The 19,486-nt window shown below is 42.0% G+C and overlaps 1 protein-coding gene across 2 annotated transcripts; it reads right to left on the bottom strand.

Annotated features, from left to right (window-relative positions):
* Positions 1-391: 391 nt before the first annotated feature.
* Positions 392-16,630, bottom strand: RB195_003773 (uncharacterized protein; the record flags this gene model as incomplete). Of its 2 annotated transcripts, none has more annotated exons than XM_064201563.1 (10): positions 392-542; positions 3,654-3,775; positions 6,147-6,288; positions 6,625-6,698; positions 10,529-10,626; positions 10,684-10,794; positions 11,066-11,233; positions 11,343-11,486; positions 11,561-11,657; positions 16,493-16,630. In XM_064201563.1, 10 exons carry the CDS (start codon positions 16,628-16,630, stop codon positions 392-394), a joined length of 1,245 nt encoding a protein of 414 aa, XP_064057444.1. The 2 variants fall into 2 exon arrangements, with proteins under 2 accessions (XP_064057444.1, XP_064057445.1); XM_064201564.1 differs by having other exon boundaries at positions 16,493-16,597.
* Positions 16,631-19,486: the final 2,856 nt, after the last annotated feature.

Below are 19,486 nucleotides of genomic sequence, written 5' to 3'. Positions count from 1 at the left end.
ATTGGAGCGCGCCAGCCTTGTGCACGCGCGCATCTTCCGGGCCGTTTTTTTACAGCAATTAGGAAGAAATGGACGGAATCACATCCCTCTCCATAATCTACTATCTCGTGTACAAATAATCTACCTGAAATCCGCACCACCTCAGATTCGAGGTATGCTGCCTTTAATCGATCCATTCTCTTACAGTTCTGTTTCTTTATGAGAAAACGATTGTTCATAATTGTTCAGTTTTGTGAGGTTACAATCTCAGGACACTATAGTTGTGAGAGATGGTGTCTGTGCATTTTGCATGAATATAGTCTCGATTTATGTAATTGTATATTCTATTTCCAATCAGTAGTGCAAAGCTTGTTCTGAAACAAGAAAAGGAATCAATCCTGTTCTCCTGACTTCATGATGCAGCTTGGTCCTTAATTTCCGAGTAAGACATTTCTTCTGGTGTTTCCGGGCATCCATTTGTCACCGGTGCCACTGTATCATCTTCTGCTTCTGATTTATGCTCCCCTCCCTCTCTCTCAACATCCCAGAACGCGAAGCAACATCTGAAAATCAGAAAATAGCAGGCTCTGGAATCATAAGCCGCATAGTCCCTTCATATAGCGATAGGAACCGAAAGGAAGAAAACGCGGCCGGTGATCGCGCAACGGCACTGAAAATTGGAAGGACTACTTTCATGACTCGAATGCTATGAAATCAAAGCCTTAATCCGGGTAAACCTTCTGTGGAAAAAGAGTAATAATGAAGCCATTTACTTGTGTTCATCCAAGAAAATGGAAACCATATGCTCTGAGAAGTTTGAAATCTATGACGAATTCCACTTTTATTACAATGTGCGTTTGTAATGAATCAACACTCTTACACCGCAACTTTGTAAATATGCAGGTTAGCTAGGACATACGTTTCTTAGGAGCGCAGATAGAACCTAAGTTGTTCTAGGTGCATTCTAGCTAAAGGTATGGTAGGGTCAAAACTACATGAAGCACGGTGTAGTTGCGTTGGGTTCACCCACACTCTAGGCTAACAGAAAGTTCTGTCGAGATGGATACCTCGCGCGCAGACCGAGACCAGCCGGGAAGCATCTGTGGGACATTGCTACTTTATCGCTGCAGCAGCCACAACCGACTCAACACCAAGGTCGCGGAAATGCTGCGGTTTGAACTGCTGTCGAACAACCGGACCGCCGACACCAAAGTATCGTTCAAATAAATCGGGTTTCCAAATGGAGAACAGAAATGTGCATTAACGGCGTGTAATGCTGAACGAAGGGTGGGTGTGGCGCAGTGGGTTGAAGGTCCGCTGTACCCATGTGGTCGATGGTTCGTCAACCGTCTTAGTGCAAACCAGGCCTTTCATCCCTCCGGGGTCAATAATGGTCCCGGACTTGTCTGGGAAGATAAAAACACTATTTGATCAGGCCCCGCAAGTAATTGTGTAGGTTAACACGCGTTGCAAAACCCTCAACGATTACGAATTGCAGTAAGAACACTTTCCGAGTAGATTGATAGTTACTTTACTGTTACCAGTTACTTTACCCTTTTAGTTTACCCTTTCAATCCTGTATGAATTTTGGAAAAGCGTGGGGGCTGGGGCTTCACAAAAACACTCCATGTCTACTTTGATCGTTCTCCGTCTTTCCGGACAGTTAAAAAGTGGTTCACCAAATTTGAAAATGAAGGGTCAAAGTCGGAAGATTAAATCCAGTCTGTCAGACAGGGATAACGATATTATGAGTAACTTAAAGTTAAAGTTTAAAGTTTCTGGCTTTAATCAATCCGCTTGGGATGCGCCCCCACGTTTACTTCAATTCAGAATTAGGGCTGATTCGAACCTCCGATCGATCGTGCAGGAAGCGAAACCTCTAACCGCTACACTACACCCGCCTTTGAGTAACTTAACTGGAGAAAATCCAAGTTTTACTGCTCAGAAGATCGCTGAGAGAATGATAATTGTAAAGGAGAATGGAGACTACATGAGTCACGGTAATTCTTCGTCCGAAAATGAAAACAACGCGGATCCGCGTTTTGTTCTCTATAATTTGATTCACCTTGCTCTATGTCATCAGATCTGCACACCAGCAGGTGACTCGTGGACTCATGATGGCAAAATCTATCTATCTAACTCATTTTTAGCTTTGAAAAGCTTTTACAAAAGCACTTATTTCCTACATTTTTGGCGAATATAAACTGGGAGACCAGGCTCTGAGATAATCGTGCCTATGAGGATGTGTGACATTTTGGGAAAAGATAATGAGGCCTAAGCGAAGCTATAGTTAAATATTTGTAAAAGAGACGTTGTCTTGAGCATTTTGCTATCCCAATCAAATGTATTTGAAGGTTCTACATTTTCCAGAACTAGCTGATGTCAGAATCAGTGGACTATTTGGAGTAAGGTGGACTTCAGGAGACCACTGTAAGGAAGAAGTTTTACTGTTTTTACAAAAACAGTGATTTTCGTGGCTTTTACAGAACATCTCCATATTGGAAAAAAAGTTTAGAAGTTGAAGTAGAGTGCAAGCGGCTACGAAAACGGTGGATTCCACATTTCCGTCAGTCTGCATCAAAGCTTGCTCCATCACCGTTGCTCCTCATAGCCGTGATGGATAACTTAAAGGGAAACCTTCTGAAGCCTCTACGGTGGGCGATACTTTCCGACCATCACGTCATGGTGGCATCTCAAAACAAAAAAAGAACTCATGTAACGAATTTCAGTGTGCGGCGATATGCTAGTAAGGTTTGGGCTCCGCCTCAAAGAGAAAAAAAAATACATGACTTAATTGCGACCCGCGACGCCAGGACTGCATAGGCCTTTCAAGGATCACCGACTTCAATTATTTCCGTTTGATTATCGCATCGGGCGACAGCCATACACGTGAGGTGACCCCTCTTGTAAACGCTGCATGGCTGAAGTGACGAACACCGGCATGTTTTGTGACGGGAAGAGGATTGAGCATCTCAATTCAACGGTATATAGAACAGCCAGTCGACCTGTAGCGCTCCATAGTGCCAAGAGCTGGCCCTCGATCAAAGAAGTGGATTCTCTCCAAAGTGTTGGGAATAAAAACGTTGCGATGGACGATCGGTGCCATTCGACCACATCAGCAAAAATATATCTAGAAGAGTCTAGGCCTAGCTCCCATTCCCGAGAAAACGCGCGAAATTCTCCTCCGATGGTACGCTCACACATTACGGAGATGACTACACTCTACTCTGTAATACTGACTTAAATGTACCGGGAAAACGACCAGGTATTCACAAAAAGCAATCTTACGCTCTTAAACTAGATCACGTCAGGATTCCTTCTCCCACATGCATACTTTGCCAACGGTCACAGAGGATTACTGAGCATGTATATCGTTCGGGAGTCCACGCTAAGGTACTAGCACACTAAGGTATATGAGGGTGAACGTGGAAATTCCGAATTAATCCGATGGTTAAAAATGGTTAGAAGTAGTTAAAAGAAATCCATTGAGTTAAATGGAATTTATGTGCGAAATGACTGATACTGCATGAAATTTGGAGTTTATAAACGCACGAACAAGTTATAATTCTATTTCAAAAACGACAAATGAAATACACAGCAAATTGTTGAGATAGAAGTCACTTTTCTTCTAATTTCCCAGTGAATCTATTATAAAAAGTGGATATAGAACTCACACCGCGCATCTTCCCGGATACTTGTTGTATACACTGGGCATGAGAGTTCGACGGTACCACGGACCAACAATTATATCGTTGTGAATACACATACCAAGAATAAGGAGCATGAAGCCAATAATCTGGAAATTAATAAATATGTTCCAAGGTGCTATCTAACAAACTTGTTTGATCATTTTGTCGAAAAATTTGTCTTGAAGTATATTTGTAAACAGTCAAGACAGCGTAGTTTTTAAAATGTTTTTCTTGAGCTGTAGCCAAGATTGGTATTGATAATTGGTATTTTTATTGAACAACGGCTAACGTTTCGGCGTTATCGCCTTCGTCAGAGCCTGGAAAATTCAAAGCCATTAGTGATTTATCCCCTCAAGCGCCACATCACCCTACAGAAAGCATCCAAACGGTAGGCAAACCCAAACAGCAACACATTGGCTAGTATTACCTCATTGGCTAGATTTGTTAATGCAACAGACTACCACGTACCACAGCTACGAGTCACAAGGATTTGATATAGGGACCTCATGGCCCGCCCCGTAGATCAAAACAGGCATAGGTCTTGATATGGGGATAACTCGTTTGTGATAGCAATGCACTCATTCTTCTTGTTCATTTTTGGACTTTTGGCGGTTATCCAAAAGACCTCTAGTGTTCTGCGTGCTGTGATGTTGGACTTGCAGGATAATATGCGAACTTCTACCTCTTCTTCGGAGTTTGGATGACATATCTTACGGTGTGCTCCAAGTGGGGTGACGGTTTTAGATTTTGCGAGTCCATCTAGATGCTCCTTGACCCTAATACACAGTTGGCGTCCCGTTTCCCCTATATATTCGTCACCACACAACCTGTACGTGATACGACACACTATTCCTGATACCAATCATATACGTTTATATAGACGATTAATACCAATCTTGGTTACAGCTCAAGGAAATCATTTTAAAAACTACGTTTCAACATGCCGAGATTCAAAGACAGTCGAACATGTGCAATATTCAAGACAGCATTTATGAGAAATGTATTGAATAGACACGCGCACGTAAACCTCAAACGATTCTGAATTGGACTGATTATCCTTTACATTTTATTATTGTGTTGTGATTTGAACTAATAAGATAATAACGATATAAAGAAGGAAGCTAACAGAGCGGAGTAATTAAATTGTTGTTTTTTTAATTACTCCGGAATTAATGCATTCAACTAGTGTGCATAGCTGGCATCTTCTTTCGGCGAAATTTTATTTCAAATTTTTGGAAGATATGAGTCAGTGACCTGGCAGCTCTAATAGCGAGGTATCAAAAAGAAAACTCATGATGCAATAAGGCATGGGGAACAATATTGTGTTCTTACGATTCAACTTTCTTGTGAGAACGAATGATGCCACGAAAAAAGTGTAATTCTATCGAAACCATATTCCGAAAAATTTTACATACGTTATACATGCTATTTTACATACAGTCTGTTCAAAACGATCTGAATTGCAGGTGTGGTTGGTTAAAGGCAGCATACCATGAACTTGACGATGTTTGCACAATTCCCCTTAATCGTCCTGAAAAACGGAGAGGAAAACGAGCGACGAGAATTTCCCGACGAGGCGCCTTACAACATGCTCAATAACACTCATACTCATATTCTTCACCTCCATCCTTATCTTTTCGTGCAGAGATCCCAACATTGTCAATTTCGAGGAATGCTGCTTTCAAGCGACTGCGCTCGAAACGGCGCCATGGAGGAATCGGTTTAGATTAAGGTGTAACCCTTACCAGAGTCGTCGCCCTCAGGTTGTTTTGACTCAACTGTGGCTGCGGACTGTCATGACAAAATTATTTGCTTTCACCAAACAACCATGTGCATCAGTAGCCGTCACTGTCACATTACTTGAAAATGATTAGAGTGAAATCAAGAATTATGGTCGCTAAACTAAACAACCAAAGTACAAAAGTAATACGGGTCTGACATTGCTCAATCCGTTGTTGATGCGGCAACACGTTCGATTTTCATTCAGGGTCGTTTCTGGTTTACACTTATTCAATAACTTTCGGAATCTTGTAGCTGGAGGGAGTAAATGTCAAATCAGTGTTCTTTATCAGGGCCCAGCCGCTTACGCAATTGCACTGAAGTTCATGTCGTTTTGACCTGACTATACGACGCAATCGTGCAACTAAACGATTAACGTTAAGATGCCCAATTCAGTAGATAGAGCTTCTGCAAATGCGGTAGTCTCTGCGCAAGGTAGTACCAGCGGCTATATAAAAATTGTTGAAATATCCAAGAATTAGTATTGTCTCTGAAATCAATCAGTCCCCATCTTAATTGTATCGATTTTTTACGTATACAGGACTATTATTTTACATGAAGTATCGTGCGATGCGAATAACTATGATTAGTAGCTATGATTTTTTGCTATCAAGGTGGGCTCCGTGGTCGAAACAATACGCTTTCACCTCACCTTCGTTGTTTCAGAAACTGTGAACGTCGATGTTTTCGTGAACTAACCTGGAAGGGAATAAACTTCTCGTGGAAGAGTGGTATACTGACTCCCCAAATTATGACTGTTCTGACACTGTCAATCACTGTTCGAGTGGTTGCCGAGAGTTCTTTGGTGACGCTTATTCCGGCAAAGTTGAAGAATGCAATGCTGAATTTTGGATGTGTCTTGCGATCGTAAAAGTTTAGCTAGTACCCTAAAATCCCAAAAGATGAGTCCGCTTTTATTTTTGAGAGACGAGAGACCCATGTCTTTTTGTTATTCCCGCTTTTTTTGCATGACAATGGTTTGCTAACGAATTGTTTAATTTTAAACAACGGAGTATTAAAACAAAAACAACTAATGTGAACAGTTTACTGATAATGATGACGATGCTTATAACGCTCACTTTCTCAAGCGAACTTACCCATGCGGGAACCTATCAGTGGAATTTTAGGGTAATTTAATTCTATTCGCAATAAGAACGTCTTTCAAAGTGTAGCTCACCTAATAATGGTACCGGTTAAGGCAACCGCAATAATGGGCTCGGTACATATTTGATCCCAGGCGTAGATGATATCCTGAATACTTTCTTTTAATATATCTTTCAGAAAATCCAAAAGATTTTGTAATTCACTTAAAAACATACAATGGTTTAGGTGCAATGCACCTATTCCTGTGTACCTATGTAAGTCTTTCCTCAAAACGTTGCTCAAAACTATATTTTCAATAGCTAAGCATATTCCACAGCTGCTTGCGCCAATTCACCATTACAGATACTCCAGTTACTTATTGTAGCATTATTCACTTGAACCTATCAGTGGTCTGTATCCTTTTTAACCTGGCAGCACTTTCTCGGCAAAAGTTGTCCAAATTGATCCATTTCTTCATGTCTTTTCTTCTGCTAAGTGAACTATAAAATGTAACCGCAAAGAATTAGAATAGAAGAATTTACAAGTTGTTTCATTCATTTCACGTCCCTGCACGTTTGAAGCGTGAGAAAAAAACAAGTTTTTATTTACATTCATCCAGATGTTTCAACCATAATTGAAAACGAAAGCAGAATACAAATCCAACCAAAACCTGCTTTAGAAAGTCCATGAAGTGCAGTAAGAGCCAGTGAATGGCAATCTTCTTTTTAGCAGAGGTATTTCTACTTTGTAGATGCCATTTGGTCTAGTGGCTATTTGATTTCAAAGTGTATAGCTTTCCTGTCTCTACAACGGTTTACTGTCTTGGAGGTGACTCTCGGCGTCGAACTGCGATGCACAGCGCAGTTTCGTCCTCCTGCAGGATCTCTCCAGTTGAGAAGGAGTTCGACGCATACAACATTCCGACTCCTCGGAATCGGAAGCCTAACCAAGAGTAAACCACTGTTAAGATTCACCACCGTCTCGGCAAAATGTCGGAAGGTGGCTCCCCGATCCATACAGGTTGGGGGACGATCTGTGGTGAAAGCTAAGCTTGCCGTGGCAGGGCTGCTTAGTTTGGGGAAAAGTCTTTTTACAACTCTAGCATATTCACTGGCTCAGTACCCTTCACTCCCTCAGTGGGCCTTGCTGTCTCAGAAGTCGGATAGTATGGCGATCGGTGGGAGGGGATCAAATCTCAGGTTGCTCAGGACGTCTTTATTTTTGTACCAAGGCGACACACGCACGAATCGCTATGGAGACTGTCTCAGACTGTGTACTTACAACACGAGAACAGTGTCCACAGACGCTGACCTGCATGTCCTTCTCAGAGCTACAGAGCGTATCAAATTTCACGTGATTGCTCTGCAGGAGACCAAGTGCAGAAGGAGCGATGTACAACAGATGAGTGACGGTACACTCGTCATTCGTGGAGAGAAGGTTACGTCGCGAAATGTAGGCGGTGTTGGTTTTGTTGTGCACCCATCTGTCGTCCATCTTGTCGATTCTTCATTTTTCGCCTTCGCCCTCTGCGCCAAAAACTCATCACAATCATCAACTGCTACTCACTAACAGCTGACGAATCTGAATTGGACGCGTTTTACGAAGAGCTGGAGGAAATGATTCGCAACGAAAACTCCTTCTACAAATTCGTGGTCGTGGACTTCAACGCAAAACTAGTAAAGGATACAGAAGAAGAATACAGGATCGGAAGGGTTGAACTTGGGCTGGAATGGCAATTGTCTCGCTGGGCTGTTGTCCGCCGTTCGCCACTTCCATGGGAGTTCTCTTTCCATGAAGAATTATCATCTTCGGTGGACATGGTAATCACCCAATGGCGCGACTCTTGCGAAGATCGATCGTTTCATACCCTCCAACCGGAGGTGATGTCTGTTTGACGTCTCCGTAGTACAATCCCTTTGTAGTGGTTCTGGCCTCCGCTCCTTCACGCGAAAATACGGCTTAGCCACACGATGGAAAAGAACATCTACAAACGGCAACAAAGGAGAAAAGGAGTCGTCTACGATGATTAGGTATTCGAGAACTCCGTGCCCCGAGGTGACTGACACATCGAGGAGGACCCAAACGTGGACTACGCAATGCTGCTCAGAGGATTACGAGCTGGTGCTGAACGTGCCTTGAAGCCACGCACGACAAACTTGGATCGAATTTTGAAGACCACCAAGGAATTGTTGGAAAGAAGGACTTTGAGGCTTGATCCGAATGCATCGCACATCGAGCGATCAGTAGCAAACACTAGCTGCACAAAACCGTTGCAGGAGGATCTTTTGAAATACAGGCAAAAGAAGATTCTAGAAGCAGAAAGGATCCGAGACCAGTGCAAGACCTCGCGAACCGTTCTTATCCATAAGAAAGGTGACCGAAAGGACCTTCAGAACTACCTCCGATATGCTTGCTGGGCGTGTTATACAAAGTATTCACTAAGACCATCCTCACACGCATCTAAAACCCTGGATGAAGTCCAGCCTCAAGGACGAGCTGGATTCCGTCAGGGGTTCAGCTGTTTGGACCAATTCCAGACCGTATTGAAGGTCATAGAAGTTTGCCGGGGATTTGCCTTATCCTTCCAGACAAGTCTGCTACCAATTTATCGACCCCTATGAGATAAAAGGCTCGGTTGGAACTAGGGCTGTTCTGATCTATCGATCGATTGTGGGGACACATTGGGACCACATTCCGACTGCGCTACTACCGCCCTTCATTAGAAAAAGCTAACAAAACATATGGTTCTGCTTCGTTTTTCCCTTGAACTTTTGCTGTGATTCTTGCGAATTGCTAAACTCTGAGAAGGTTGTAAACCACGAGGCGTACTTACTAGTTAAAAGAATTCAACATCGATAGTTTCTATTGAAGCCGCCTTTAGAGGGAATTGGATTGGATCTAGAACCTAGTGTGTCTTGAAAGGCAGTATATTCGAGAATTATCCATACTGTGTTCCTTCTAGAAGTAGCTACGAGTCGAGGAGTGGTTCCCAAACACCATATCGGAAACGCAAACATGCCCGCGAATCTAGAAATCTCATGGATCAGAAGCACACAATCGGCTCACTCGACGAAGGAACTCTTTATATAGTCAGATCAAAACGACCTGAAGCTCGTGAAGTTGCGGTGGAATTTGTTAGTCCTGCACGATCGATCGAAGGTTCGAATCCGCCCTAATGCTCACCAAGCCCTTCATCCCCCCGGTGACGATAAATTGGTACCAGACTTGTCTGGAAGGATAAAAACACTGACTTGACACATCAGCTAACCACCGCAAGTTTGTATAGGCCAGTTACACGTTCGTAAACCTCAAACAATTCTAAATTGAAGTGAACGTGGGGTCGCATCCATAGTGGATTGATCAACGCCAGACACTTTATCCTTTACTTTACTATGAAGGGAGACTACGTATATGGTCTCACCTACTACTGTAAGCGAAAACCAATAGCCTCCATCTCGTTCTTGATTTCCTCAATATTGTCTGTTTCCTCCTCATTTCTGTTTTTCCGATGCTTACTCTCCACTCTCAATTATTGGGAATATATCCTCTGTTAACGCACCATTTGTCCGATCCCAAAAGTATCAGCACCTGCCTAAAAATTTTCGATTCACCCGCTCACTCGCACTACAGCCGCCATCCGAGCCCACAGAACCAGAACCAAGGGATTTGCTTCACACCTGATTTCGAATTTGACTGATTACATGACGACAATCAAACTTATACATGGCACATGTAAATCACATACACACTTCGCATACATACCGCTCATCTTTATCCCGTTCCCTGTTGCATTTTCAATTTCGATTTTCATGTTTGCACGCTCCAACACACATAATGTATAACAGCCACCATGAAATGTTATAAAATACAGCAAAAAATACAGCTGCAAGAACTTGTGATCGACTCTTTACAGGGTTTCTGTCCATGCTGTCCATGCTGCTGTGACTGTACATCTAATTTATGAACATCTCTCTACGATCTCTCTAATTTACGATTACCTCAAGGCGTCCGAGCGGATTTGTGGAGAATGTCGATGGAACATGAATATAATAGAGGGGTACGAGGCTGACTATTAGAAGAATAAATCCATAAACACCTAAGTTCGGTGAACATTGTCTCCAAGATTCTCTTCTTTTATAAAATTCGTGCTCACCTTCCAGCCCTACGGCGAATAATGGCTCAACATCGTACCTAAGTAAATATTTTTGTTCTAGTACGAGTTGAAGTGCTACTGCAACTTGCGATATAACACAGAGAAAATTCCCTGAAGTGGAAATATAATTGTTGAATTGTAAGGTGTAGTCGTGGTCATCTAAATCTAACTGCGGCTCTCCTTCGAAATTCGCCATCTGCCACTACATCTCACGTGAGTGTACGCTCTCAGCGCAGGCGAACATCCTTTCCTTAACTCCTGCGTGCCGTATCCGAATTCGTTGCGTTGCCTTACGCGTGTGACACGTGACAGACACCCGAAAGGGAAATAAAGTCGAGTTAAGATGACTGTGACTACAAAATATGAGAGAAGTAGGATTCACCTACGATAACACCATCCTTCTGTTCAGTACTTTCACCACAGTAAATGTCCGTCACTCCTATTACGACCAATCCTAGAACTACCAAAAGCATTCCCAACCATTTGTATCCTTGAATACGAGCATTCACCATGAAGATGGACAATAAACCGGTACATACAATAAGTGCCCCTTAAAAAGCGGAAATTAAGAAGTAGGGTTTGAGGAAATGTTGGTAGAGTTTGCAGTTCGCGCAATCACTAAAGTTGCAAAATCGTTGTTTTCATTAATGGTGGCGTACCTTGCAACATCTGATAACTGCTTGCTGTTGTAAGATTCAGTCCTATGTAGAGGAGTGATGTCGAAATAATGTCGCAGATTGCAGGCAGCAGAAACACAAACGGATTAAACCGCGGAAATCTAGGTTCCTCCGCGAGTTGTCCTCCTGCAAAAGTATAATTTTCAAATAGCTTTTCTTCACTTAAAAAAAAACAAAAATAAGGTATCTCTCTTGCGTACCCCCAGATTTGTTCCTTTTCCAGTTATATTTTCGGCAACCATAATTTACGAAGTAAGCACCCAAACACAGCAGCATACCGAAAAACATACATAGCGCCTGTAAAACAGTGGTAATATATTCACTGTTTATAGCAATGTTCTTAATACTACCTCTCGTTTTGCCCCATCTTTTCATGCAGAGAATAAACCTCTTTCCTCAGGTAATTCTTCGGCTTAAAGGCATCATCCCACGAATCTGAGGTAGTACGAATTACTTGTGGAGTATTCGTATACGAGATCGCAGATTAAGGAGAGGGGGGTGATTCCGTCCATTTCTTCCTAATTGCGGTAAAAAACGGCCCGGAAAATTCGAGCGTTACGGCGCGCTATTTTCTGCAAGGAGTTCGATTGGAGCGCGCCAGCCTTGTGCAGGCGCCGCATCTTCCGGGCCGTTTTTTACGCCAATTAGCAAGAAATGGACGGAATCACCCACCTTTCCATAATCTAAGGTCCCGTATACGAATACTCCGCTGGAAATACGTACCACCCCAGATTCGTTGTATGCTGCCTTTAACGTTCAGTTTCTTTCATAAAGAGTGAAAATGCTTCTTTTTCGTAATATCATGATATTTTTCGTATATGTTTTGGATCTAGGATATGTTTTTACAGATGTGTAAAGCTTTTATACGAACTGATCACCTTTGTTTTTGAATTCATGGTTAGAGGGACATTTATATCCGGCTTGTGAACCAGGACCCTCATCCCTTATCTACTGGTAGTGAGACTACAACTTCGAAAATTTCTACTGATGATCCACATGATTCCTTCTACAAGCCTGGTGGCAGATGTAGGAACTCGAGAAGTTTTCCCATACGCAAATTTTCGGGAAGTTTAATGCCAATATTGAATCGCACTATTCGTGTTTCTTATACGTTGGTCCAGCCAAGGTACTGCAATTAAAGGTATCGAATCACAAAAGTGAAATTGTTGCGGTCTCTGGCGATAAATATAGAGTTTGGAGTGTAGACTAGGAGTATGAGCGCAGTCTCGCTCAATTCGCACTGATCGTCCTGAAAAATGGCGTGGGAAACGGAGATTGTTCCTAAGGCACGTAAAAACACTCCACCTTTATGCACGCACAGCGTTTACGAGCGAGCGGTCGAAGATCAATGAAATCTCCTCACCAGCCTGTTCAAGTAAAACCACTGAATACACTGTTGAAGGGACCGGAACATAAACATAGAGAAGCGTTCTGATGTTCCTCGTAGGAACAAACACCGTTCCCAAGTCATTTTGCATAACGATTACTTGAGCAACGCCACGCTGATACCTCTAATCTACACCCCAAACTCTATATTGGCCTACAGAGACTCCGTCAGTTTCGTGATACGCTGCCTTTAAGTGCCAGAGAGGTGCAAGTGAAATGGTTTGGAGCTGCCTAACCAAGTCCCTTCTCAAAAGAATAAAACGATGAGTAAGAATAAGTGTATGGGGTATCAATCCACTGGGAGGAGAAAAATTACTTGATCAGTGGCTGGCCTCATTGTATAGGCCAAAGCCTCAACGATTGCGAACTGTGATAAAAACATGTTGGCACATCCAAAAAGGATTCTTCTTGCGGTCAGTTCTTTCTGGTATAATCGTTGAGATCTTGGCCTATACAATGACTTGCGGAGGCCAACCGCTCATCAAATCAGTGTTTTTATTTTTCCAGACAACTCTGGTACCAATTTATCGAACTCGAAGGGATGAAGAGCTTGGTTTGCAACAGAGCGACTTTGAAACATCGACGGTGCGGCCACAGCGGACCCTTTTACCGACTGTGCTAAACCCTCCCCTCTCTCCTGGGATTTGTAAGTTGGAAAGCCAAATTCGGCGGCAAACCAGTGTGAGAGACTGGCGGAGAATTCCCCTACCGCGTAAGTGGTTGATGAAGTCAAAACGACTAGATCAAAATTTTCGGATCGACTACTCGCTGACCTCCTTAAGACGTCAAAAATTAAGCTACTTCAGCGCGTCATCGAGGAGCGAATAAGAGTGTTCTCCAGTTGCAAAATGCTCCCAAAACTAACATCCCCCACCGGCGTGCTTTGTGACAAGATGTGCCCAGTTATCTCATGTCGAACTCTAGTTCGACCTGTAGTGCTCCTTAGCAGCGAGCGCTCTCTGACGCCACGAACTATCTGACGACCAATGAAGTGACACAACACCTCAAAGAAATGGAAAAGAAGAGGATTTGCATAATCCTCCCTGATCATATGTGATCGCAGTAGCGACATCGTCCAGAGATTAGGCGTGGATTTCATAGCTAACATAGTTTCGTAGTGTGCGAAACTTGCCTTCGACAATACCTTCACATCCTATGCGGCGAGAAAACACTATTCGTAAAATCGCAGAGACCCAGTGTATCTGACAAGCAACCCACAGGATGTCAGAAGCGCTGGTGTCATACAATTCACACTGACATGAAGAGGGTGCGCACAGCGCATCAGCATAATCATAGGCTTTAGAACTTCACAAAGTGAAGCCTTTTCGGCGGTTTTTGGGGATTTTCGGGGGAAACGTTTTAGAACCAAACAAGTCTTGGCTGCGGCCAGAGCATCCAAAAAAGAGATTCTATAGTTCTGTTTTGAAAACTTTCAGAAAAAAAGCAGAAGCAGTCCAATACTCTAAGACATATTACGAACAGAGGCGAAAGATTTCATGGTTTTCTTTAAAACGCATAAGTTCTATATTCGGAGAACATTCAAGCTTCAGCTTCAAACACTCCTTCGATTCCAATGCAGCAGATACACAATTTGGGAGCATTACTCGAAGTATGGGTTTTCCTCCTAGTTTCCTTCAACAGTTATCACAGAATGATATTTTGACGTAAAATGATGTGATCGTACTGATGACTATAACGTTCCACGTCAGATCATGTAAACTGTTTGCTTCTATTTAAACATTCGTTTGCACGCATGATTCCACTTTCTGAAGAAGTGATGTTACCAACATGAGGCAGACCCGCAAGGAAACAGATACGCGAGGGAATCATAGAGGTGAAGCGCAATTTGGGCAGTGACACCGACTATGAAGCAGATACAATGACTAAGTCACCTCTCGTGACAAGCACACGAAGTTATTGCTCACCAATTCGGCCCCACCCTATTTTACAGCTTCAAGGTGTCAACGCACAAATCCGATGCGTGGCATCTCTCCTCCCTTTTTCGGATTTCCTGACCCACAGACAAACACACAGACACACCACACACACATACGTACACACATACATACACACATACACACACACACACACTAAGTCCGTTACTATATACCAATCTGAACGTCCGGCTAAACCCGGAGTTCAGACTATCTGTGGTGTTCGCTTCCCTCTCCTTCACTGACCACTGGGAATTAATAGTATTGTAATTTTCTGCAAAATTAGAACTAAACTTTTCTACCAACGCTTTCCTCCTTTTTCAAATAAGTTTAGACGAAAGAACCATAGTTCTCTTTTTAAATACGTCAATATAATGCGTTTGGAGAACATCATAATTTCACTTTCAAACGCCTTTGATACCAATCTAATACAAACACATTTTGGAAGCATTAGTCGAGGTATGGGTCTTCCTCTTGTTGTTTCCCCTCAACAGTTATCACAGAATGATGCTTTAACATAAAATGACGTGAACAACATTATCGTGCTGATAAATATGACGTTCCACGTCAGATCATGTAAACTGTTTGCTTCTGTTTAAGCAGTTGTTTGCATGCTTGTTTCCACTTTCTGAAAAAGTGATTTTACCAACCTGATGAGGCAAAGGTGCAGAGGAACACACATACGGAACAGTATATAGGGGTGAAATGCAACAGCAGGTTTCATGTGCACGTTTCGCTCACTTCTTGGAAAACTCAGTTTTTGCGCGGTACTGCTGCTCTGCGCCGTGGGACCCGAGTAATATCATTTTGCCGTTTTCTGGCGCTGGCGCAGCAATCCTACGCCATAAGCCCGTCGCACCCCCTAATAACGCTTATTGCCGTTGGCGCACTATTTCGACATCATGGGTCCCGTCGCACACCATTATATCGTTTGTTGGCGCAGAGCACGTATTCGACGCCGTGGAACCTGTCGCACCCCCATTGTAACGCTTATTGGCATTGGCACACCGCGTTGGGACCCGTCCACCCCATTTTATAGCCCTCTGGCAATGGCACACTAATTCGACGACGTAAGATCAGTCCCACCTTAATTAACCGCTTTGCGCCCCCAGCGCTAAGTACCTAACGCCGTTTGGCACGTCTCACCGCGTTCTAGAATTCACACACAACACACACACAACACACACACACACCACACCACACACACACGCGCATTACAAAATAAGCCCGTTATTATATAGCACGATCGTGATAGTGTAGTGTTGTATGATGCTAGAAGTAAAACAGGTCCCTTCAAAAGTGGGTCTGATTTCCTTGCCAAGTACAACACTCCAGGAAACTGTAAGATACTTGAACAACAAAAAATGTATAGAAGTGCGGAAGTTCGACCTTCTTTGAATCTTGATATAGAGATTGCAACTTTTCGATAGTCAAGTTTAAGCAACAGCTAAGATTGTTAACAAACTTTATTACGGCTAACATTTTGCCGTTCTGTATCAAGATCTTTGCGGGTTTTAATCTACCGGGTCATATGCTGGTCGCATCCTAATTAGTATTAGCGGAGCGACTGCACCACTCGGATACCCGCTAACATCACGTCAACGCGGCTACTGAGATAGCCCCAACGATTTGGGCTCTTTTGGTTTTGTTTCCGGGTGTAATAAAACTCTAACACTACCAGTCTAGTGTATTCATAAAACTCTGGCTACCTTAATGAGGATCAATACTTTTTCTTCATTCTGTTCTACCTGATTGAGTGCTTAAAAACCACTAAAGGACTGAAATCAAAAGTTATGAAATTTTGTACTATACCTGAAGGAATGGGTGGTTGAATGGCACGCCATCGGCCTCTATCAGATCAGTCCATTTCGCGAAGATTGTGTTTAGCGATCCGGTTATCACCATTAAAACAGACATCGCCACCGGAAACCATTTACTTTTTCCTCCCATTGAAAGAAGTGCGTAACTTGCGATGAAATACTGCAACAAACTCGTAGTAAGGCTATTCAAAATGGTTGTGGAAATAAGTGCTAAGAAGTAGGTTCAGTCCAATAAAGTGAAATATTGGACGTAAGAAGATGAGGCGATGCGTGAAACAGCGGCGTGAATTGTAAAATTCCTATAATAGCCTTCAAAAAAAAAAAAAACATCATGAACGCTTTTCATTATTAAAGCCTCTTGCATATCTTGTTAACCATGAGCGCCAGCACCCTGCCCAGTTATGTCACAAAAAAAATGAAATTAAAAAAGCAATAAACGATTAACAAGGCATTCCAATTTTAGAGTAGCAGAAAGTGTTAACTTTTATTGAGGTGCGAGCTCTGAGCCGTTAAAGAACGTGCAATTGAAAACATAAGACTCAGCTATGTACGCAAAAAGTTCACTGACAGTCACCGATAACGCTAGATGTTGCGTGATTAAGAGTTGGGACATATATTTTCGTACTTCATGTTTTGTGAAGCTGTGTGTTGAGATCTGTCAGCAATATTTACAGCAGAAAAAAGTTCGGGTTGTGAACACTCTAATCGCAATATGCGCCTATGGTGAGAAAGCGAGAAAAAAGGTGAAAAGTCTCCTAAACAATATTTTGATTATTTGGGATTTCCCAGATAGATGGGATGAGAATAAACTCGCTTCACATTTTACTCTTATATGTATGGTTAGAAGAATGCATTAAGTGCTTGATAAAATTAATATATTGTGTTTATATTATATACATGATATTATTTATATAGTTTGTGAACAAGTTTGCATTTCCAGTGCATCCTAGTGGCATTGTATCTAATATGAATCGTCTAGGTAGAGGCGAAACGATCCATTTTAATTTTGTCCTCTATTTTTATTTATTTTACCATTGATTGACACATCAGAGAAAAGTCTCATTCCATGTGTTGTTGCGGTGATAAGAATTCCTTCAGTTGACAATAAGCACAGGGGAGATCTATCCAAAGGTTATCAAAAATGTCGTGGAGCTTCCCAACAATAATTCGTGCTTTCGTTTTACAACTCAGCATGACACAAATTCAAATTTGATAAGATAATCCTTCACTGGTTACTGAGAATGTACGCAACGTTGCATGACAATTCAGTGTATCCCAACTGCTCTAGCTGGCACAACTGAGAAGTCTGCTGGGCTGTAACAGAGACAAAGAGATCTTTATATGACAATAAATGTAAAAGAGGATCCAGCGTATGATGCTCTTGGTGTCACAAATCACCAACACAACCGTTCTCTATTTCGTTCTATAATAGAGCATGCTGGAAACTTTCGGAGTTTTTGGCCGTTTATATGAACTCATATACTTTATAGTTACTAGTTTGAACGTTCGGCTAACGCCGGACTGCAAACTTCTTGTGGTTCTCACCTCGTTTGCCTTCAGTAAGAATCAGTTAAAATTAAAAGTAGTGACACTTTTTGTAATTTTTTTTTGCCAACGAATTCAATTCTTCTTCCCCCAACAACGCTTTTTTTCATTTTTGAAGAAATTTAAGCATTACTAAAAGGCTTAATAGTTCTCTTCCCATTAGTGTAGCTATTTCACTTGGAGAACATTCAAGCTTGATTTTACACCTTTATTCTTTTGGTACCGCTATAGTTTGAAAGAAATTTATTAGATTTTCCCGTCCTTTACTCCAACAGCATGGGATGATGTGCCAACATTAAATGATTTAAACGTCATTTTACTGACAAAGTTAAGTTCTACGTTCTACGTCAGATGAAGTAATTAGCCACTATTGTAACGAAATTAGCTACTATTTTAACAGCTGTTTACATGCATGCTTCCAAGTTCTGAAAAAAGGATGTTACCTTGCTGAGGGAAACGTGCAGAGAAATAGATTATGAAACGGCTCATACCGCCTCACTTTTTGACGAATCCACTTTAAATAATTGTCCGCACTGTTGCGCCAATATTTCCAACCAGTCCTAACGTCCGGCTGAAGCTGGGCTTCAGACATTTTCAATTTCTGGAAGATTAGAACTGCTTTCTAGCAACGCTTTCTTCGTCTTTTCTTTTTTTTTGTGGAAGTTAAGAGGGATTCCAATATTTCCAGCATAACAGTTAACATAGAATGAAGTGTTAACATGAAATGACGTGAACCTCGTACCTTGCACTGTTCAAGATAACGTTCTACGTCAGATCGCGTAAACTGTTGACTACTATTTAAGCAGCAGTTTGCATGCATGTTTCCAATTTATCAATTTCAGAACCTTGATTGTTTTGAGTTCTGCAAGAAAAAAAAAACTCCTTCATTGAAAATTCCAGAAGAAATACTTTAGAAAAGAATGCTATAATTTTGTGATGTGTCAATACATTAAACAGGGACATTCAATCCATATGTGTGACCAAAGCACTAATCACTTTTTCTCCTTTGTAGAGTTGGCAGTGAACATGGTCATACAGACTTATATGATTTCCATAACATATGACTAGAAGTAACCTGTCCTACCAGATGTTTCATATACGTCGACACAGTAGCTCTGGTGGAAGGCGGTGGTTCAGTTCTCATTGGTGCAGTTTTTCAGTTTTAAGGAGTAATTTCGTGACACACACACATACACACACGGAATAAAGGCATTATTATTTAACATGATGATAAATCAGTTTCATTGAGAAGTATTGTTGTAATAACAGGTGTATTTCATTTTATTTTAGGCCTATTTACTAAACTCTCCTCCGCGAAGCAGTATACTCGATCCACGAAGAACTGAGAAGGAAGAACAATATCGCCAGGAGAGGGTAGCAAATAGTACTATAAAATAAACGGCGATGAAGAAGAGCTAAAGAGAAAGAGTACTCCTGAATT

This window comes from Necator americanus, chromosome IV (assembly GCF_031761385.1).
Source record: "Necator americanus strain Aroian chromosome IV, whole genome shotgun sequence".
Classification (NCBI taxonomy): domain Eukaryota; kingdom Metazoa; phylum Nematoda; class Chromadorea; order Rhabditida; family Ancylostomatidae; genus Necator; species Necator americanus.
This window is presented reverse-complemented; position numbering and strand designations above follow the sequence as displayed.